At 47.5% G+C, this 23,851-nt stretch overlaps 1 protein-coding gene across 4 annotated transcripts in view; it reads right to left on the bottom strand.

Annotated features, from left to right (window-relative positions):
- HECTD4 (HECT domain E3 ubiquitin protein ligase 4) overlaps positions 1-23,851 on the bottom strand; it is a 1,724,100-nt gene that overhangs the window by 15,201 nt on the left and 1,685,048 nt on the right. For all 4 annotated transcript variants that reach the window (XM_069214810.1, XM_069214812.1, XM_069214811.1 and 1 more), the window contains one exon: positions 13,041-13,263. In XM_069214810.1, coding sequence (XP_069070911.1) covers positions 13,041-13,263 — 223 coding nt within the window. The remainder of the gene's footprint in view (positions 1-13,040; positions 13,264-23,851) is intronic.

Genomic DNA, 23,851 nt, shown 5'->3' with positions numbered 1-23,851 from the left:
AGGGTGACCAAGACTTCCACAGGGGGTGACCAAAAGAAAGGGGTCACAAAGACTTCCCAGGGGAAGAGTGGTGAGACATCCAAGGGTAAAAGTAAAGTCTTCTACAGGGCCCCAAAAAGCTGCTCAGGAGGGAGGGTCCAAAGCCTCTTCACAATCCAATTTTGGGTACAAGGGTAAAAACTTTGATCCAAAAAAGGCCTGGTGTCGTAGCTGTAATCAGCAGGGAGCCCAAACTGGAGACAAGGCCTGTCCCAAGAAAGGTTCCACTTCAACTACTACTCCAGTTAGCACTGGAATAGCCAGTCTCCAGGTGGGATCAACAGTGTGCCCAGAGCAAATCAGAGTTCGCACTGAAGCTACATTAGTTTCTGAGGCTGGGGTGGACTTAGCCACACTGGCTGCCTGGCCCCCTAATATGCAAAAATACAGGCAGCAACTCTTGATTAATGGGACTAGTGTGGAAGGCCTGAGGGAAATCACAAATGAGGGACCGGGAGATTAGTGGTCCAGTGTACAGTCTCCCAAATGACATATAGCAAATACAGAAGTACACTGTTCCAAAAAGAAGAAAGAGAGGTAGGGAGAACCTTTATCTACAGGAGTCAGAGCCCTCAAGCATCACATTGGATGTCTGGTGTCATCATCGGGAAAAAACTCCTCGTTAGGCCGGTGTTGCAATGCCTAACGGGCTCCACGAGGGGAGCTCTTAACCGTATTGCAGATGGAATTAAGTTGAAATACTCGTGCAATAGTGGAGAGAAAAATGATAAAATTGGTTATCCATCTACTTATTATAATCATGAATTTTAATCAGTTGTGATAAGATGGAGACCAAGGTTAAAAACAGGGAGAGAGGCAACTGAGTAACTGACAGACTCTCAGACCATATACTCTTTATGGCTACCCTGCACTTACAATGTATAAGATTTGGCTTAGACACTATAGGGGCATAGTGCTCATGCAACTATGCCCTCACCTGTGGTATAGTGCACCCTGCCTTAGGGCTGTAAGGCCTCCTAGAGGGGTGACTTATCAATGCCACAGGCAGTGGGATGTGGGCATGGCACCCTGAGGGGAATGCCATGTTGACTTAGTCATTTTTTCCCCACCAGCACACACAAGCTGTGAGGCAGTGTGCATGTGCTGAGTGAGGGGTCCCCAGGGTGGCATAATACATGATGCGGCCCTTAGAGACCTTCCCTGGTGACAGGGCCCTTGGTACCAGGGGTACCGTTTACAAGGGACTTATCTGTGTGCCAGGGCAGTGCCAAGTTTAGAGACAAAGGTACAGCATAGGGAAAGAACACTGGTGCTGGGGACCGGTTAGCAGGATCCCAGCACACTTTCAATCATAACTAGCATCAACAAAAGGCAAAAGGTTAGGGGGTAACCATGCCATGAGAGGCATTTTCCTACACCTCCCATTCCTCTCAAGTGCCTGGCTGGTCTAAGAAATGTTCACGCAATGATCTAGCACCTGTGGGCCCTGTCGGTGATGGAATCCGGGTCATCACTTCGACTTAGGGACTGGCACCGGAGAAGGTCGACTGTGTGCGATCGGTGCCATTGTGGATTCAGAATCCGATCCATTAAGCCCCATCGAGCCAAGCCCGCAGCCGCTGTTGCGGAACCTGATGGACCTCCTCTGACCCTGAAGGGTCCGTTTACCCTCCAACAGGGCTGGTCAGCTCAAATACACGGTGCAAGGCCTTGTAGAATTCTTTCAATTGAGCGGGGATCGCTCAGGCTCCCGGAAAGGGGGGAGGGCACACCAGATGAGGATCCGTCAACGACATGGCACGATGGCAGGCATTACACAGCTTTAATTCTGTCTTCCTAGATGACATCCTCGGCACAGACGAAAAAAATCCTTGACAAAAAGTTGAAAAAAGGCCTGTCGAAAAAGGCAGAGGGGTAGCCCTATTTTGAAACTGCGTGAACTGTCGCGGAAGGAAAAGAACTGATGTACGCGCACCTGGGTAGCACCTTTATGGATGACTGTGACGTCATAGACGGCTGCAACGATGACGCCACGCGGAGCCTAACGTAGCCACCCAACGGCTCACAGGGGTATTGCTCAGCAAAAGTTCCAGATTCCAAGCTGACGCCTGGAAATTCTAAGGTAAGGAATTGGCAGTTAGAATTCTCTATCAGATAGACTATGTTGAAGGGCACCTGACTGCAAGGATAACATCCACTACTTCAGGAGGGAGACTGAATGCAGTCAGCTGCTGTCACCAAACCTCCATGCATGGAGATGTAGAATGTGCAGGACACGGTGCAAGGTCCTACCTACTGCTGCGACAGAAGATCCTCTTGAAGCGGCAGCCTGATCAGAGGATAGATGCTTATGCCCAGAAGTTCTGGGTATTAGATTCTTCTGGCCCAAACTAGAGCCACTAATCTTAGCCTTTTTGTTTCTAATCTTCTTCAGATTTTGGCGCAACCTTGACCGAGGTCACAACAGTTTGGTTGGGACTTGGACAAGACAGTAGGATCAGCACTTTTCTCTGGCATAAGTGGTAACAGAAACAGCATGGATTTGGCAGGACCGATATGCATTCTTGTGAAAGACGTAGAGTCAGCTCCGTGGTCAAAGCTGAACCCAATATGGGTTAATGATGTCCCCATGGATGTACTGGCCAGCGGTATTATGATTGGAAACCAGAGGAGGATCTGGCAGTATGGGTATTGATGTTAAATGAGCTGATGGACACGCATGCAGCCAAACAGGGAGAAGCCGACATAGCCACCATAGATGGCTGATTCAAAGAGTCGGGCAGGAGACTGTACCCTGGTGAGGATGCAGGGCGAAAATGTGCAAAGTAAAATATAAACTGGCTATGTAACCAGAACTGACCTATGTGCATGAATTGTGTTTTCACTTTTTGTTTTCAATATGGACTGCAGTGTTGATGAATAAATCAAGAAATAAAGATGTTAAAAAAAAAACTCACTAGAGGCATCTGTGTATCTTTGGGGCCCAAAAGTGCGCAACTAGAGGCTTCCTAGGTGTCAAAGATGCACAACATGACTTCTTTGATATATTGCATCATCCCCGATGTACCCTCAAATTCAGGGTGCATTGGTGTCTGCTGCAGAATTGGCTCCTCAGCGGGAGATCAGGACCAAGACTGAAGTGCACCCAGACGTCCTTGCAACTTTTCAGAAGAAGTTGCTAGACTGGGACAAGTCCTGCTGGACTGCTGAGGTTTCCTCTTGGATTTTGACTAAACTTGACACAGGAGCGTCACCAAGAGCAGAACAGGTCCACGCTCTAGACTTCGAGCAGGAGTTAAGCTTAGCAACTTCCTATAGTGTTCAGTGAATTATAGCTTGGATTCATTATCTCGGCTCGCCTTCAGATGCATATTGGCACACTCACAACATGACTTGGAGTTGGGGCCCAAACTAGAACACCAGAGAGACACCTCATATGGATCTGTCACAGACATATGCAATGCCCCTACAAGGTTAAAACCCAGTAGTTTTAGGAGGGGACATGTTCGCTTGAAAACCGGTAACAACTTGTGAGAAAAAACCTGTCACCTCACAAGTGAAAGTTAGGAGCTAGCTCTAGATCCGTGTACAAAGATGCAGAAAGAAAGGAACAGACGTCAGTGTGCTTCAGTGGTGCTGGTATGCAGCTCTAAGCATCACTTCCAGGGTGGAACGTAGTTGATGTGGAGTCATCCAACACCACCCACTGATACGTAAGGTCTGTGCTGAAAAATCTTCTGGATCCAGTCTGGTGCCTAGGTATATGCTAAAGGTGAGGAATCTGTAAATAAATGTATCCCTCAGAAGCAAATTTTCACATGCAAAAATGTCAAGTAAAAAGGGCTTATGTACATTCTATGCAGTAAAGCACTGTAAATCTAAAATAGCTGTGGATTTTCAGGCATTGTCTGGGATTCCTATGTGACACCCAAGAAGCTGAAGATATGTTTCAAAAAAGAAACTATTGTACACAGTATGTTTCAAATGTGCAAAGTCCTGGCTTTGGGAATGGGACCCTTCATTTTTTAAAGGTGAATTCTCAAATCAGATGATGGGGAGAGAAGGTTGTTTGCCAAAATGTTACTTATATTGATACTTTTCTGAAGCACAGCATTGTGGGGTCGACCTTATATAGAAAGCACATAGGTTCCATCCATTTGGTGCTTTGATAGTAAAGTGATAGTCACTGCAGCCCACTTGCCACAGACAAAAGCTGCTTATCACTGCAGGTTTGTGTGGTGTGTTTGAGGGATCATATTGTGCTTAAAACAGGAGTGCAGGTTATTTATGCGCAATCAATTAAAGGAAAGCCAGAGATTGATGACCAGATTGGGAGCCAGTTCAAGTCTCCTACTAAAAATCAAAATGCTCAAAGGAAGAATTATTACCCAAGACTCAAAATGTTGAAATAAGAGGTGTTGCTACTATCCAACTAAAGTACATAAATTTTATTGATGCCAAAAGAAGAGCAGTTGAGTGTATTTGTTGAGATGAAAGCATTTGACCATACGATTACACACAGATACCTGCACAGAATGCATGTATCCATTGAGCCTTTTTTTAAAATACCTCTTCATTCAGTTTTCGCATAGATAAACAGCATAAAAAAATCCCGCTCAACTGTTTAGGACATGTGAGCAAAACAGAACAATTATTATATAGGTTTTCCTGAAGTCTGGGCTGGAACAGAACTGTAATATAGCAATCCGATTCTCTTTTCTTTTCATTTTACACAGGTTCATCAATGCCCAAAGGTTCATCTCTTAGTTCAATCTCGCTCCACCCTCCATTGACTATTTACCTCCTGTGTTTTCTCACTCTCTCTCTCATTTCTGTGGACCCCATATCTTCTTGAATTTATGTGGGCAACTTTTTGCCTGGTATATTAGCTTTTCTGCCCCAATGCACCAGTCTATGCCTTCTTCTCTCTCCCGTATAGTAGACAGAGTTAGGGCCCCGGAGTACTTCAGTATATCTCTACGAGCCACCATCAGGGCCAAGTTGCAAAATAATGGGGCATAACGGTCAAGGGTTGTTTGCCTCAGATACCCCAGTGAGGCCAGGTATGGCGTGAGACATACTTCATATCCCAGAACTTCCAATATTTTACCACTCATCCGATTCCAGCAGGCTGCAATTTTCAGACATTCTCACAACGTGTGCATCAGGATGCCCTTCATTCGACAGCCCCTCAGGCACTGTTTGTCTAGTGCTCGACCCATGGTCCGAGAGTAGTAGGGTCTATGATTTTATTTTTAATTTGATTAAGCGGAATCCCACCCATATTGCGACCTCTCTGGGATACCACATGCACCAAATCGATGGAAACTATGTGCTCCCATATCAGGTCAACCCCACAGTGCTGTGCTTCAGGAGAGCGTCTGTGAGAAAGTAGCCTCTTTCTAGCAGGGTTACCCCCATTTTTGGCCTGTTTGTCAGTGTGTTTTGACTGTGTCACTGGGATTCTGCTAATCAGGACCGCAGTGCTTATGGTTTGTGCCCTACATGTCAGTATGTTTTACTGTTTTTGTCAGAATGCTTGAGTGAGTCAATGGAGTCCTGCTAATCAGAACTCCAGTGCGTATGCTCTCTCTGGTTGAAAATCTGTACTTACATACTGGTAACCCAGTATTCCACTCAAAATTGGCATACTGGACCCCCCTTATAAGTCCTGAGTATATTGGGGTTCCAAGGGATCCATATGGGTTGAAGCATTTTTTTAGTCACCCAGAGGGAGCCCATACCAAGACTTCTTCAGGACTTCCATTGCAGCCTGAGTGAAATAGAGTAAGCACTATTTTACAGCTATTTTCACTGCAACAGGTCACTCATAAGTCACCTATATGTCTAACCTTCAGACCCTGAAGGCTAGGTGCAAAGTAAAAGTGTGTGAGGGCACCCTTGCACTTGCAGAGATGCCCCCACGTTGTCCAGGCCCATTTTCCCAGGCCTCGTGAGTGCGGGGACGCCATGATACGTGTGCACTACATATAGGTCAATACCTATATGTGGCTTCACAATGGTAACTGGGAATATGGCCATGCAAGGTGTCTAACAACTAGGAATTGTACCCCAATACTGATTTCAGTATCGGTAGCCCACTTCCATACACCATAGGGCCTCCACCAAGGACTTCCAGTACTGTCATACCAGTCTTCTGAGGTTTTAACTGCAGCCCCATAGGCTGCCATCTCACAGACAGGCTTCTGCCCTCCTGGGGCTTGAGCAGCTCAATACCACGAAGGCAGAACAATGCATTTCCTTTGGGACAGGGATGTCACCCCCTCTCCCTTTGGAAATAGTTATTACAGGCATGGCAGGGGTATCCTCCCAGAGCCTCTGGAAGTGCTTTGAAGGGCACAGATGGTGCCCTCCTTGCATAATCCAGTCTACACCAGTTCAGGGACCCCTAGTCCCTGCTCTGGTGGTGCAAGACTGGACAAAGGAAAGGGGAGTGGCCACTACCCTGTCCATCACAACCCCAGGGGTGGTGCCCAGAGCTCCTCCAGAGTGTCCCTGGGTTTTGCCATCTTGAATTCCAAGGTGGTGGGATACTCTGGGAGCATCCGAGTGGCCACTGCCAGAAGGTGACGACAGAGACCCCTCCTAGCCAGGTCCATACCTGGTTAGGTGACCAATCCTCCTCTGAGGGCTATTTAGGGTTTCTCCTCTGGGTGTTTCCTTAGATTCGGATTGCAAGTCTCCAGCAGGAATCCTGCGCATCCTTTACTTCTTCTTCTTCTTCCAATGGATCAATTGCTGACTCCTCCAGGAACTCTACAAAACTGCAACAAAGAAGCAAAGATGACTTCTGCAACATTGTATCTTTAGCTCCTGCCAGCAACTGCAACAGTTTCCAGGTCGTGCATCCTCCGAGGTCTGCCTGTCTTTAGCCTGCACCAGAAGAACCAAAGGAATCTCCCGTGGAGTGATGGAGTCACTTCCCTGCTTCGGCAGGCACCTCTCTGCAGCAAGACCGGTGGCTTGGACCCCCTCTCCAGACAACAGGTGTGGATCCAGCAACACGGGTGGTAGACTAAGGTGACTCCGGCAAACCCACTGTCCAACTTTAGTGGAGGTAAGGGCTTGACTCCACATGCAAGACCGTACCTTCGTGCACCGCTTGACTTGCAGTTGCCACGGCTTGTGTGCCACCTTCCAGGAAGTTCTTCGTGCACTGCACAGCTTAGGCCACCAGCACTCCATCCAACGACGCACAGCTTCCAGAGAGGTCCTCCGGCGGAGTGGGAATCCTTTGTGTTGTGCTGCGTGGGCCTCCATTTGCACTTTTTGTCCCTGTGCTGTGGGACTCCTGTGCGTGCTGCCTGGTCTCCTGAGGGCTCTCTGAGCTGCTGAGAGTCCCCTCTGTCTCTCCCTCCTGGATAGAGGCCTCCAGGTCCCTCCTGACCCGGGCAACGCCATTTTGCGCTAACTGCGAGCTTTGCATGTGCTGAGGTTTGTTGGCGGAATCCAGCGACGCAAACCAGATTGCATTCATCCATCCAGCGAGGGACACCTTCTGCACCAACCAGGAATTTGCATCGGTCTTCTTGGGTGCAGTACTGACTGCTCTTCTTCACCGGTGATTCTTCTTTTGCACTTTCATCCGGGTTAGCAGGGGCTCCTGTTCTCCCTAGACTCCTCAGTGCTTCTTGGACTTGGTCCCCTTCTTCCACAGGTCTTCAGGTCCAGCCAGGAATCCACTGTTGGTGTCTTGCAGTCTCTTCTGGTTCTTGAATTATCTTCTTTCATGACTTCTAGTGTGTTTTAGGAAACTTGCTGTATTTTAATCCTGCTTTCCTGGGCCCTGAGGTGGAGTACATTACACACCTTTGGTGTTTTCTTACACTCTTAGCACCCCTCTACACACTACTCTTACCTAGGTGGGAAACCGACTTTTGCATCCCACTATTTTAGTATATGGTTTGTGTTTCCTCCAGGCCCACTGCAACCTATTGTGATTTTCACTATTTGCACTGTTTTCCTACTGTGTACTTACCTCTTTCTGGTTACTAGGGTATATATTGTGCTATTTACTTACCTCCTAAGGGAGTATAGCCTTAAAAGTATTTTTGGCATTGTGTGACTAAAATAAAGTACCTTTATTTTTGTAACACTTAGTATTATCTTTCATGTGAGGAAGTACTGTGTGACTACAGTGGTATTGCAAGAGCTTTGCATGTCTCCTAGCTCAGCCTTGGCTGCTCTGCCTACAGCTACCTATATACAGCCTGGCTTCTAGACACTGACTACATGTAGGCAGTTGGCTCTGTATATATTATTTCAAAGTAAGAAATAGTGTGCACAGAATCCAAGGGTTCCCCTTAGAGGTAAGATAGTGGCAAAAAGAGATAATTCTAATGCTCTATTTTGTGGTAGTGTGGTCGCGCAGTAAGCTTATCAGAGGGTAGTGTTAAGCATTTGTTGTACACACACAGGCAATAAATGAGGAACACACTTACTCCAGGCCAATAGGTTTTTATATAGAAAAATATATTTTCTTAGTTTATTTTAAGAACCACAGGTTCAAGATTTACAAGTAATACTTCAAATGAAAGGTATTTCACTCATGTATTCTAGGAACTTTGAATAATCACAATAGCATGTACAGTTTTGACAAAAATGGCAATAAGCTTATTTTAAAAGTGGACACTGCAAAAATCAACAGTTCCTGGGGGAGGTAAGTAAATGTTAAGTTCACAGGTAAAAGGGGCGGGACTCTCCACTAGCTGGGATGCCCTGTGGCGCTGTAACAAAGGGGGTGAGCCTTTGAGGCTCACCGCCAGGTATTACAGTGCCTGCAGGGGGAGGTGAGAAGCACCGCCACCCAGTACAGGCTTTGTTCCTGGCCACAGAGTGACAAAGGCACTCTCCCCATGTGGCCAGCAACATGTCTGGTGTGTGACAGGCTGGCAAAAACTAGTTAGCCCACACTGGAAGTCGGGTATGTTTTCAGGCGGCATCTCTAAGATGCCCTCTGGGTGTATTTCACAATATGTTGTACAACTTCCCAGTTTTCAGTGTAGCCATTATGGTGCTGTGGAGTTCGTGTTTGACAGATTCCCAAACCATTTACTCTTATGGCTACCCTGCACTCACAGTGCCTAAGGTTTGGCTTAGACACTGTAGGGGCATAGTGCTCATGCACTTATGCCCTCACCTGTGGTATAGTGCACCATGCCTTAGGGCTGTAAGGCCTGCTAGAGGGGTGACTTACGTATGCCACAGGCAGTGTGAGCTTGGCATGGTACTCTGAGGGGAGGGCCATGTCGACTTAGTCATTTTCTCCCCACCAGCACACACAAGCTGTGAAGCAGTGTGCATGTGCTGAGTGAGGGGTCCCTAGGGTGGCATAAGACATGCTGCAGCCATTAGAGACCTTCCCTGGCATCAGGACCCTTGGTACCAGGGGTACCAGTTACAAGGGACTTACCTGAGTGCCAGGGTTGTGCCAATTGTGGAGACAAAGGTACAGTTTAGAGAAAGAACACTGGTGCTGGGGCCTGGTTAGCAGGGTCCCAGCACACTTTCAAATCATAACTTAGCATCAGCAAAGGCAAAAAGTCAGGGGGTAACCATGCCAAGGAGGCATTTCCTTACACTACATTTCACTAATAAGGAATAATTGGACCTGGTATAAGGTGTAAGTACCTTTGGTACCCACTAAAAACGAGGCCAGCCTCCTACAGCATCAATATAAGTTCCTTTGCCTAAAGTAACATTTTGGTAAACCACCTTCTTTGCCCCTCAACTGAATTGAGATTTCACCCTTACAAGATTAAGGGTCCTTACCTCCAGTTATCGTCCTCCAGTCTACCCAGGACTCTTTCCCATCTCTCTCTCAAAGATTCAAGTAATGGAATGCTGATACTCAGGTAAGAGAAGCAGAGTCGAAACACTGCATGCTGTTTTAGGGGTGTGCCCAGCACCCTGTATTCTAATGGGAGACTCCTCTTCCACCTCCCCCATAGGGAATCACATTGGAAGTGCAACTATTGGTATCTTAGAAATTGAATCCCTGACAATTCAAATTCAGTTTGCAATTCAGCAAACAGGATCACTGCACCTCCCTTCCATACATCACCCAGTTTGAAGTTCCCTAGTAGGTCCCATTTTTTTATGTCCCTCAATCGCATGCAGACCACAAAGGCGGTCCGAGTCACAAAGTGGGGTCTCCAATGTCAGCCTGCCTCGCCATCCCAGACCAGGTATCGCCTCTTTGATAGGTTAACCATAATTTTTGTGGGAAAAGGGATGGAGGCTAGCCCTCCCCTCCATACAGCCAACAGAGATATACCTCCGGGGCCAAGTCAGTGCGGTCTTGCCTCAGGGAGGGTTCCTGTTGGGACGAGAAGGCCCAATCATCAACAGTCAATAGTTGTGAGGCCTAATAACAGAGCTGGAGATTTGAGAGGGCAATGCCCCCCCTCTGTCCGGCATTGTGCTAGCAGCAAGAGGACCATTCTTGGTGCCCCACTGTACCATAACAGCACTCTCGCAACACTGTCCGCCCTGTGGAACAAAAATGTCCAGGACCAGGAAGGAGGTTTTTTGCAGTATATATAGACATTTCAGTAAATAATTCATCTTATACAGGGTGGCTCGGCCCAGGGCTGACAGTAGAAGTTTCCTTCATCGCTCCACGTTGCTGCGATATGCCTCCAGGATTTTCATTAGGTTTTTCCTGGATATAAAATTCCTCATCTGGGGTCACAAAAATGCCCAAGTATCGGAACCCCTGAGAGGCAGTCCTGGCCCCAGTGCAGGTCTCTTACTCCCACAGGGAAGGCCACCGACAATGTGGAATCTTGCACAGGTCTAAAAAAAATCCCATATAGGCAGAACTCTTGGCACGGTTTGTGGGGGAACCGCCAGGTAGAGGAGAATAGCAATAGGATATAATGAGATCCAGGGGTTCCCCAAGAGGCTTGACAGAGGCAATAATAGATAATACTAATGCTCTATTTGTGGTAGTGTGGTCGAGCAGTTAGGCTTATCAGACGGTAGTGTTAAGCATTTGTTATACACACACACAAGCAATAAGTGAAAATACACAGTCAATGACTTAACTCCAGACCAAAAGGTTTTTTATATAGAAAAATATCTTTTGTTAATTTATTTCTAGAACCACAAGATTCAGTTTGCAGGTAATTGCTTTAAATGAAAGGTACTTTGCATAGATAAGTTCAGTAATTTGAATCAAATCGACAATACATTCAGTTTTCTTTAAAATGGCAAAAAGCTATTTTAGAAGTGGACACTGCAATTTTCAACAGTTCCTGGGGGAGGAAAATACAGTATAGTTTTGGAGGTAAGTAATCGACTTACAGACTCAGTCTCCGGGGCATAGGTAGCCCACCATTGGGCGTTCAAGGTAACCCCAAACACCCAGCACCAGCAACACGGGCCGGTTAGGTGCAGAGATCAAACAGGAGCCAAAATAACATGGGTGCCTATGGAGACCGGAGTACTCCGGTTCAGGTCTGCTTGCAAGTAACTACCTGCATTTTCAGAGGGCAGACCAGGGGGGTTTTGAGGAGCACTGTGGGGGGGAGCCCCCAAGTAGGCACCAAACACGCACCCTCAGTGGCACCGGGGCGGCCGGGTTGCATTGTAATGATATTCTTTAAAGCAAATAGTATTTTAATGTATTGTCTTTTCATTGTACTTTTAAGGTATGTTTGCTGAAATTGGATAATGTTTAATCTGATTCTAAGTAGGAGCACTGTTTAAAAAGGGGCCTCATGTTTAATGACATATCGCTTTGCTTCCTGTTCTCTGATCACCTTTTGGTGCATAAGGGCACACTTCTCACATTAACTTCAAATCATGACCAGAGCCCAGGCAGCAAAGACACAAACTGAATGGGTCCACAACTGACATCTGTTTCCTGCAGACATGGCATACATTCTGAAAAATTAAAAAAGCATCAGAGGACCCAAAAGTAGAAAGCTGTGCTTTAGATTCACAATGAAGAGTGTAGGAAGAAAGAAACCAATGTCAGTGTGCAGGGGTGCATCTAGATGCTCTGCTCCATCACTTCTGGGGCAGATCACTGAGAAGCTTTGTAGTGCCACCAGGTGGCACATGAAAGCTTTTACATGAATATCTCCAATCTGGCCAGTGGGAATACTGTGAAGATCAGAAATCCTTAAATAAAATTATCTATCAGACTTATTTAGCACTGTATTGCCATCACACTATGGTCAAAATAAGTTTCCACAAATATAATGATGCCCTTACATGGACCAATGTGATAATGGAATGATGACAGATTATTAGAAATACTATATAAGTAACTACAAAGGAGATAAGCTATAATTACTGTTTCCATCATAAGGCAAGATTAGATCATTCTATGTTGAATGGATTTTTAGGGCACTGTACATGCCTCTAAAGTAGCATCAAGATACCAGAAACATCCCAAACATTGTAGTTAAAGGGGCAAGGATGGTAGGTCGATCACCAAAACTGTATCACATTTCTCCAGACAGCAATTACCAATAGCTAATAAGGCAATTGTTAAAACGACATGGAGATTTCAAGAAGAAGACTCTGCTAATTTAGCAGAAACAGCTAATTGATAGGGAGAAGGTGCAAGAAGATTGCAGATCACAAAAACATTTAATTTAATAGAGTAAAAAAAATTAACCTTGACATGAGCCCAATCCAAATTAATTAAAAAAAATATATTAACAATGCATTTTAAAATATTAATCAAGGATCTGAGAAAGAGGCTGATCCAAAGAGGTTCAGAGCACTCTACATTTCACAGCAGTAACATTATATTTTTTCATCATTCATTTGTATTCATTTGTATTCACTTTTTTTAATCTTTTTTAAACATACCACTCAAATTGGGGGTGCTTAGATTAATATGAATGTTACTTAAAATAACATGATTTCACGCTCTACTTTCATGGAAGAATAAGGAGATACAGTGGGTTAACTTACACTTTTATTTTAACTAAAAATATCAGTTTTGAGATAAAAAGTCATTTAATATAACAAGTGAAAATAAGAAATATAAGCTACTATACCTGCTGCTCCATCTGGAGGTGCAATTTTCATTGGATAGGGTGGGACATGTGCAGTGTCGGGGCCTCCATCTTTGCAAGGACAAGTAAATGGTATCCGTTCTTGATTGCAGGCAAATTTAATGAATTTGCAGAGTTCTTCCTGAGTAAACATTTCTAACGCAGACCAGAAAAATTCAATGTGTTGGTCAGTCTCCATTAGACCAACCTGGTACATCGTATGTGCCTAAAAGAGCAAATAGCACAAGATAATATAACGCAAGCAGAAAAAGAGAAAATTATATATGTTAAGAACTGCTTAGTTTCATGTTAATTGTAATTGTACTGGCAGGGGTACATTTAAGGAAAATAGATAGAGCAGTAACTCCTGACCTAAAGTTAATTCATCTTAGCACAGTTGTTCTGTTAATAGAATCTTAACCCATGATACATGCATACACATCCATCCACCCCCCCAAATCATCCCTCCATACCACAAAGGCATAAACAAATTATTTACTTTCTATAACATCTTTTCTAGGTCGAGGCTAACTAACCGCAGATTCCTCACCTTATGAATTTCCCCAGGTGCTAGACTGGATCTAGAAAAGTTTTCAGAAAGCTCCCTCATGCATCAGCAGGTGACAATGTGCTGCTCTACGTCAGACCCATGCGCTCTGGATAGGATATCAGGCCCCCATATATATTCCAACTCCAGGCTGCTTTGGTCAGTTTCCTGGCAGCCCATACAATATCTTCATGCATAACACAATCCATCTGGAGACAGTTTCTTACTCGGAGAGAAACCATTGAAAAGTTGGTCATCTTGATGGTACTCTCTTGTTTGGTCTACATAGAAGCTAAGCACCCTGTTAGGGTCAAGGTGCTGAAGCCGTTCCTCTCCCTTAGAGGGATGAGCTGTGCATAAAAAGTTGCCAAGGTGATGGACTGTCCGGTGGATTGGCGTGACTACGTTGGGCGGGAATACCACTTTTGCCCGTTGGACCAATTTATCCGGTAAAAAAGATGTATGAAATAGAATCACTGATAAGGCCTGAAGTTCACTCACCTGACCGGCCAATATTGTGGCAATGAGAAATGCCATTTTGATAATGAGGAGGCAAAGAGGACATGTGTGCATGGGCTTCAAGAGAGTGCACATCAGGCAGGTAGGTGAGTACCAAAATTAATGTCCCTCTAAAGCATCACAGTGTTGGTGGGAAGATGTTGAGCCCCTTCTGAAAAAAATGCATCACAACAAAGCCGAAAGGGACGATGGTGAGTACCAAAATTAATGTCCCCCTACGGCATCAAAGTGTTGGTAGGAAGATGTTTAGCCCCTTCAGAAAAAAATGCATCACAACAAAGCTGAAAGGGACGATAGATAACCTTTAACAGTTGCCACAGCAAGGCCTTGCTAGGCTAAGGACAAACAAAACAAGGGAACATATGATAAGAACAAGTTAATTACCGCTGGTAACGCATTATCTGGTAGAGACTCTATTTAGCTGCAGATTCATTATCTTAAAATGTCCTGGTGTCAGCTTGGAATCCAGAAGTTTTGCTGAGCAATACCCTTGCGTGTGCCATCGGGTGGCATCGCTCCAATCCGTGTGGCGTCATTGGAGTCATCTGTGACATCACAGTCTCCTATAAAGGCATCAACCAGGCGCGCGTAAATCAGTTCCTTTTCCACTAACTTCCACGACAGAAGCGCAGAGCCATGGAAAGAACTAACAGTTTGTCTGTGCAAAAATTAGGGCACTGGAAGGGACAATCCCTGACCCTATTGGACTTGTCTGCAGAGCAGGGACGCATGGGTGGGTGTAAGGAATCTGCAGCTAGATAGAGCCTCTACCAGATAATGCGTTACCAAAGGTAAGTAACGTGTTCATCTGATAAAGACTTCTAGCTGCAGATTTCTAACCTTAGAATAGATACCCAAACTATAACTTCCTGGCTGCGGACTGCGGACAAATCTGCTTATACTAGAAAGTCCTGTAGGATCGAAAGGGCAAAATGCCTATCTCTACGGACCGGATTGTCCAGTCAGTACTGTCTTGCAAACGTGTGCAATGATGCCCATGTTGGTGCCTGACCAATATCCAGGACTGGAACAACTCGAGCTAGCGCAGTGGTAGCAACCTTGCCCCTGGTGGAAAGAGCCCTCAGGAGGCTGCTTCTTGGCCACTGCACAGCAGATCTTAATGCAGAGAATGACCCAGCATGATATGGTTAATTTCTGCACTGCCCAACCCTTCTTTTCTCCCACGTAGATTGCAAAGAGTTGGTAGTCCACCAGGAACTCTTTTTTGCAGTCAAAGTTGAATGACCATGCTCTTATTGGGTCCAGCCGGTAGAGTTGCTCAAATTCCTTAGAGGAAAATGCGACTGTTGACATGGTTGCACCCGAACGTTTTGCCTTTTGTTGATGCCAGCTTTGATTGAAAGTGTGCTGGGACCCTCATAACCAAGCCCCAGCACCAGTGTTCTTTCCCTAAAACTGTACCTTTGTCTCCACAATTGGCACAGCCCTGGCACACAGTTAAGTCCCTTGTAATAGGTACCCCTGGTACCAAGGGACTGTGGCCAAGGAAGGTATCTAAGGGCTGCAGCATGTATTATGCCACCCTGGGGACCCCTCACTCAGCACATGCACACTACCTCACAACTTTTGTGTGCTGGTGGAGACAAAAAGACTAAGTCAACAAGGCACTCTCCTCAGAGTGCCATGCCCACAACCCGCTGCCTGTGGCATAGGTATGTCACCCTTCTAGCAGGCCTTACAGCCCTAAGGCAGGGTGCACTATACCACAGGTGAGGGCATAGCTGCATGAGCAATATGCCCCTACAGTGTCTAAGTCCATAAGTGTAGGGTAGCCATACTGAATATGTGGTCTGGGAGTTTGTCAAAAACTCAACAGTTCCATAATGGCTACACTGAATACTGAGAAGCTTGGTATCAAACTTCTCAGCACAATAAGCCCACATTGATGCCAATGTGGGATTTCTTGAGAAATTCACACACAGGGCATCTTAGAGATGCCCCCTGTATGCCAGCTCTACTGTTAGTGTCTGACTGACAGGTCTGTGCCAGCCTGCCACTTCCAGACGAGTTTCCGACCCCATGGGGTGAGTACCTTTGTGAACTCTGTGGTCAGAAACAAAGCCTTTCCTGGGTGGAGGTGCTTCACACCTCTCCCTGCAGGAACTTTAACACCTGGTGGTGAGCCTCAAAGGCTCAAGCCTGGTGTTAATGTGCCCCAGGGGACTCCAGCTGGTGGAGATTCCTGCCCCATCCCCCCTCCACCCCTGGACACAGCCCCCATTTTTGGCGGCAAGTCGGGGGAGAAAATGAGAAAAACAAGGAGGAGTCACCCCCTCAGCCAGATCCACCCCTAAGGTGACCAGAGCTGAAGTGACCCCCTCCTGGAAAATCCTCCATCTTGTTTTGGAGGATTTAGCCCAATAGGATTAAGGATGTGCTCCCCTCCCCAAAGGGAGGGAGTACAAGGAGGGTGTAGCCACCATCAAGGACGGTAGCCATTGGCTACTGCTCTGTGACCCTAACACACCCCTAAATTAAGTATTTAAGTAAGTATTTAGGGGCGACCCTGAACCCAGAATTTTAGATTCCTGACGACCTACAAGGAAGGAGGACTGCTTAGCTAAAAAAAAAAACAGCAGAGAAGAAGGAAGACAATTGCTTTGGCCCCAGACCTACCGGACTGTCTCCTACTTCAGAGAACCTGCACCCCAGAGATGCATCCTGCGGGACCAGCGACCTCTGCCGACTCAGAGGACTGCCCGATCAAGAACTACAGTGGACAGCGGACCTGTCCAACTAAGAAAGAAACCATCTTTAAAGGGACTCCTACCTCACTTCAGAAGCGTGAGTCCCCACCACTCTGCACCAGACTCCCCTTGCCTGTGTCCAGAGAAACCAACGACCCAGAGAGAATCCCCAAACGACTCCAACGACATGTCCACCCTAGGCTGACCTCCCTGTACCCCCACAACGACGGCCCAGAACGAAGATATCCAACGCCTGGAGAAGCACTGCACCCGCAGCCCCCAGGCCCGTGAGAAACCGACACCCGGTGCAGCAGTGACCATTAGGCAGCCCTCAACCTTGCCCAGTCAGTGGCTGGCCCGAGAAGCTCCCCTGTGCCCTGCCTGCAACGTCTGAGTGACCCCTGGGCCTCTCCATTGAATCCTATTGCAAACCTGATGCCCTGTTTGCCAACTGCACCCTGCCGCCCCTGTGCAGCGGAGGGTGTGGTTTGTGTGCCTATTTTGGGCCCCGCAGTACTCTACTAAATCCCCCTGGTCTGCCCCCCCTGAGGACACGGGTACTTACCTGCCAGCATTCCGGAACCGGAGCACCCCTGTCTCCATGGGCGCCCATGTTATTTTGGCTCTTCTGTGACCTCCGCACCTGACCAGCCCTGTGTTGCTGGTGCTGGGTGTTTGTGTTTGACTTGAACCCCCAACGGTGGGATACCTATGCCCCAGAGACTGAACCTGTAAGTGCTTTACTTACTGTAATAACTAAATTGTACTTACCTACCCCAGGAACTGTTGAAAATTGCAGTGTCCAGTTGTGAAATAGCTTATTGACATTTTCTGAAAAACTGTGCACATTACTGTTTTGGTTCAAAGTTCTAACTATACCTATACAAAGTACCTTACATTTAATGTATTTACCTGCAATCTGAATCTTGTGGTACTAAAAATAAATTAACAAAAGAATATTTTTCTATATAAAAACCTATTGGTCTGAGGTTAAGTCATTGAGTGTGTGTTCACACTTATTGCTTGTGTGTGTACAACAAATGCTTAACACCACCCTCTGATAAGCCTAACTGCTCGACCACACTACCACAAACAGAGCATTAGTATTATCTATTATTGCCTCTTGTGGAACCCCTGGACTCTGTGCACACTATATCTCATTTTGATATAGTATATACAGAGCCAGCTTCCTACCAACACAGTGGATCAAAGAAGGTGGGCAGAGTGATGTTTTGACCCAGGTGAAATGGGGTTGCCATCTTGGAGAGGAAAGAGGCACGAGTTTGGAGTACCACCTTGTCTGGGAGAATGGTGAGGTATGGTGGCTTAGATGAGAGAGCCTGCATCTCACTCACCCTCCTGGCAAATGTTATAGCCACAAAGAAGGCTGTCTTGATGGTGAACAGCCGGATGGGACAGTTATGTAATGGCTCAAAGGTAGCACACATGAGAGAACTAGATTTAAGTCCCAATGAAGCATAACAAAGGGTGTAGGGGAAAACATATGTCCAAGCCCTGTTAGAAATGTATGTACAATAGTTGATTTGAATAATGAAGGCTGATCAGGCAGCCCACTCAAATACGAGACGCATGGCCTCGTAAAACTCTTTGCGTTGATCAAGGGTCGCTCCGATTCTTGGAATGTGGGCTCGAAGTCAGCCCTGGCAACGGCTCAGCGGAACTGTGCCTGGACCGTAGATGTTCCTGCCTCGTCTCGTTGACTGATGGGTGAGGTGAAGTCAAAGTCCGCTTGGACGATGACTTCTTCTTATGCCTCTTCCCTGAGTGCCCACAGGGCCTCCAGTGGGACGAAGAGGACTTGGGGCTCCTGGAGCAGTCTCAGGACCTCCTCCTCGACCAAGACCCTGACCTCTGAGAAGTCCCGCCAGCCGCTGTCAACTGCCGGGCTGCCATGAACTTCAGGGACCACTTCCTCAAAGCTTTCTGAGCCATGGCCCAGCAGTCGGAACACGACTTCGAGTCGTGGTCTCGGTCCAAACACAAGAGATATACCTATGGGGGACTGTCACCGACATGGTGAGGTGGCAGGCGCCCCACGACTTGAACACCGTCTTCCTAGATGTCATTTCGCACAGACAGAAAAAATCTCAGGCAAAAAGGTCAAAAAAGGTCAAAAAAGGCCTATCAAATAAGACACGGTAGCTTGATTCCAGATCTGCAATTTAACTGGCACAGAAGGATAAAAAAAGACGTACGTGTGCCTGAGTGGTGCCTTTATAGGTGACTGTGATGTCTCAGACAGATCCACCGACAACAACACGTGCAATTAAATGATGCCACCCAATGGCGCGTGCATGGGTATTGCTAAGCAAAACTTCCAGATTCCGAGCTGACGCCAGGAAATTCTAAGGTAAGAAATCTGCAGCTAGAAGTCTCTATCAGATCTGTGCATTTATGGGTTGGATGTATCAGGAGAAACACACAGCAACAAACTTCACCCTCAGTCCCACATAGAAAGTGTAAGGAAATGCCTCCTTGGCATGGTTACCCCCTAACTTTTTGCCTTTGCTGAGGCTAAGTTTTGATTGAAAGTGTGCTGGGACCCTGCAAATAAGGCCCCAGCACCAGTGTTATTTCCCTAAACTGTACCTTTGCTTCCACAATTGGCACAGCCCTGGCACTCAGATAACTCCTTGTAACTGGTACCCCTGGTACCAAGGGCCCTGATGCCAGGGAAGGTCTCTAAAGGCTGCAGCATGTCTTATGCCACCCCAGGGACCCCTCACTCAGCACATGCACACTGTCTCACAACTTGTGTGTGCTGGTGGGGAGAAAAAGACTAAGTCGACATGGTACTCCCCTCAGAGTGCCATGCCAACCTCACACTGCCTGTGGCATAGGTAAGTCACCCCTCTAGTAGGCCTTACAGCCCTAAGGCAGGGTGCACTTTAACACAGGTGAGGGCATATGTGCATGAGCACTATGCCCCTACAGTGTCTAAGCAAAACCTTAGACATTGTAAGTGCAGGGTAGCTATAAGAGTATATGATCTGGGAGTTTGTCAGACAAGAACTCCACAGTTCCATAATGGCTCCACTGAAAACGGTGAAGTTTGGTATCAAACTTCTCAGCACAATAAATGCACACTGATGCCAATCCGACTTCTAGTGTAGACTGACCAGTTTCTGCCAGCCAGCCACACACCAGACATGTTGCTGGCCACATGGGGAGAGTGCCTTTGTCACTCTGTGGCCAGGAACAAAGCCTGTACTGGGTGGAGGTGCTTCACACCTCCCCCTGCGGGAACTGTAACACCGGTCGGTGAGCCTCAAAGGCTCACCCCTTTTGTTACAGCGCCCCAGGGCATCCCAGCTAGTGGAGATGCCCACCCCTCCAGCCACTGTCCCCACTTTTGGCGGCAAGGCTGGAGGAGATAATGAGAAAAACAAGGAGTCACCCACCAGTCAGGACAGCCCTAAGGTGTCCTGAGCTGAGGTGACGCCTGCCTTTAGAAATCCTCCATCTTAGTTTTGGAGGATTCCCCCAACAGGATTAAGGATATGCCCCCCTCCCCACAGGGAGGAGGCACAAAGAGGGTGTAGCCACCCTCAAGGACAGTAGCCATTGGCTACTGCCCTCCCAGACCTAAGCACACCTCTAAATTCAGTATTTAGGGGCACCCCAGAACCCTGGAAATCAGATTCCTGCAACCTGAAGAAACAAGAAGGACTGCTGAGCTACAAGCCTGCAGAGAAGACAGTAGACGACAACTGCTTTGGCCCCAGCCCTACCGGCTTGTCTCCAACTTCGAAAACCTGCGACGCATCAGACCGGGACCAGCGACCTCTGAAGCCTCAGAGGACTGCCCTGGACTAAAGGACCAAGAAACTCCTGTGAGCAGCGGCCCTGCTCAAAACCAGCTACTTCTTTGCAACAAAAAAGCAACTTTCAAAGACTGCACGTTTCCCGCCGGAAGCGTGAGACTTCACATTCTGCACCCGACACCCCCACCTCGAGATCCAGGGAACAAACACCGCAGGGAGGACTCCCCGGCGACTGCGAGCCCGTGAGTAGCCAGAGATGAACCCCCACAGCGACGCCTGCATAGAGAATCCAGAGGCTCCCCCGGACCGCGACTGCCTGCAACAATGGACTTGACGCCTGGAACCAGCACTGCACCCGCAGCCCCAGGACCTGAAGGAACCGAACCTGAGTGCAGGAGTGACCCCCAGGCGACCCTCTGCCTAGCCCAGGTGGTGGCTGTCTTGGGAAGCCCCCTCCTGTGCCTGCCTGCACCGCTAGAGTGACCCCCTGGTCCCTCCTATGTAACCAATACAAAATCCGACGCCTGCTTTGCACACTGCACCCGGCCGCCCCTGTGCTGCTGAGGGTGTGTTTTGTGTGCCTACTTGTGTGTACCCCAGTGCTCTACAAAACCCCCTGGTCTGCCCCCAAGGACCTGGATACTTACCTGCTGGCAGACTGGAACCGGAGCACCCCTGTTCTCCATAGGCGCCTATGTGTTATGGGCACCTCTTTGACCTCTGCACCTGACCGGCCCTGAGCTGCTGGTGTGGTAACTTTGGGGTTGCCTTGAACCCCCAATGGTGGCCTGCCTATGCCCCAGGACTGAGACTTGTACGTGTTTTACTTACCTCACAAACTAACCTTTACTTACCTCCCCCAGGAACTGCTGATGTTTGCACTGTGCCCACTCTGAAAATAGCTAATTGCCATTTTTACAAAGACTGTATATGATATTGCTTTTACCCAAAGTTGCTAAGTTACCTAAGTGAAGTACCTTGCATTTTATGTATTTACTTCAAATCTTGAACCTGTGGTTCTTAAAATAAACTAAGAAAATATATTTTTCCATATAAAAACCTATTGGCCTGGAGTAAGTCTTTGAGTGTGTATTCCTCATTTACTGCCTTGTGTGTGTACAACAAATGCTTAACACTACCCTCTGATAAGCCTACTGCTCGACCACTACCACAAAATAGAGCATTCGAATTATCTAATGTAGCCACTATCTTACCTCTAAGGGGAACCCTTGGACTCTGTGCATAGTATCTCTTACTTTGAGATACAGAGCCAACTTCCTACAGAAAGATATTGTGGATGGACGCCTGGCTGCGAAGATGACACCATCCACTTCAAGAGGAAGATCAAAAGCCATAATCTGCTATCAGTCAATCGCCACACATGAAAGTGCAAGTTGTGCAAGCTTGGGTGCAAGACTCAGCCCTGGTGCAGCAACAGAAGATTTTCCCAAAGGGGCAGCTTGATCAAAGGACAAATGCTCAAGGCCAGACGTCTTGGGTAGCACACTTTCCTTGCCCAGTCTGTAACCACTTGAATGACTTGGGCCTAGCCCCTCATGATCTTCAGCACTCTGGGCAGGAAAGGGAGGGGCAGAAAGGTAAAAAAGGAGTTCAGACCCCTAATGTTTACAGAAGGCATCTTGGAGAGGGGACTGCCTTGGGAGCTCAAACACAACAATTTTGACAATGCATGATCTCTGTGGTGCAGAATAGACTGAGCAGAGTTTCTCCTCATTGCTGGAAGACACCCTGCGCCGGAATGTAATTGCCTTTTGTGATCCATTAGGCAACGCTGACTGAGTTAATCCAATCTGGTACTTAATGATCGTGCCAGTTGAGGTACGACCAGGGAATGCCCTGACAACTCAGCTGGTTCCAGATACATAGTGCCTCCTAGCACAAGGCCCACTACCAGACACTGCCCTGCTTGTAACAGTACCATATAACAGTAGTGTTGTCGGTGAGGACCTGCATCCATTCCTACTTGATGGATGGGAGTGTAGGTATGCATCCGCTTTCTGGCATAGTTACGCCTATGTTTTTCCTGTTGTCAGCATGTTTTGACTGTGTTCATTGGGATCCTGCAGGACCCCAGTGACTGTGCTCTCTCCCTTTAAATTTGGATGCTTGGACCACATAAACCACACATTTGGCATACTGGTACCCCCATTCAAGTCCCTAGTGTATGGTACCCAAGTACTCAGGGCACTGGGACACCAGGGGTCCCCCATGGGCTGCAGCATGTACTATGCCACCCAGGGGGAGCCCATGCAAAGTATATCTGCAGGCCTGCCATTGCAGCCTGAGTGAAAGAGTGCATGCACCCTTTTCACTACAGGTCACTGTTCCAGGACACTGTAAGTCACCCCGATGGTAGGCCCTCCTACCCCAGAGGGCAGGGTGCAGGTAACTGTCTGTGAGGGAACCCCTGCATGAGAAGAGGTGCCCCCACGAACTACAGCTCTATTTTCATGGACTTGGTGAGTGCGGGATGCCATTGTACGCGTGCACTGGTCATAGGTCACTACCTATGTCTAGTTACATAATGGTAACTCTGAACCTAGCCATGTTTGGTAACCAACATGTCGAAATCATACACCAATACTGTTGCCAGTATTTCAAGTATGATTCCATGCATTCTTGCAGCTCCTAACAGGTCCCCGAGCATTGCTCCTACCAGCTTTTGGGGTTTTCCGGGTAGTCCACACTGCTGCCACCCCTTAGACAGGTTTCTGTCCTGCTGTTTCAACAGCTCAAGCCCAGGAAGGCAGAACAAAGAATTTCCTTTGGAAGAGAAAGGCAACACCCTCTCCCTTTGGAAATAGGTGTTGTATGGCTTGGGAGGGGTAGCCTCCCCAAGCCACTGGTATGCTCTGAACGGCACATCTGGTGCCCTCCTTTCATAAAGCAGTCAGCACAGGTTCAGGGATCTCCAGTCCCTGCTCTGGCACGAAACTGGACAATGGAAATGGGAGTGACCACTCCCCTGTCCATCACCACCCCAGGGGTGGAGCCCAGTGCTCCTCCAGAGTATCCCTTGATTCTGCCATCTTGAATCCAAGGTGGGCAGAGGCCTCTGGGAGCATATGAGTGGCCAGGTCAGGTAGGTGATGTCCGAGCCCCCCCTGAAAGGTGGTCACCTGGCTGGGTGACCAATCCCCCTATCAGGGATATTTAGGGTCTCCCTCTTGGGTAGGTCCACAGATTCGACTTGCAAGATTCAGGCAGAACTACTCTGCAAAGTCTACTTTGACT

Source organism: Pleurodeles waltl, chromosome 11 (assembly GCF_031143425.1).
Source record: "Pleurodeles waltl isolate 20211129_DDA chromosome 11, aPleWal1.hap1.20221129, whole genome shotgun sequence".
In the NCBI taxonomy this organism is placed as follows: Eukaryota; Metazoa; Chordata; class Amphibia; order Caudata; family Salamandridae; genus Pleurodeles; species Pleurodeles waltl.
The sequence above is the reverse complement of the archived record's forward strand: the minus strand, read 5'-3'. Positions and strand labels throughout refer to the sequence as shown.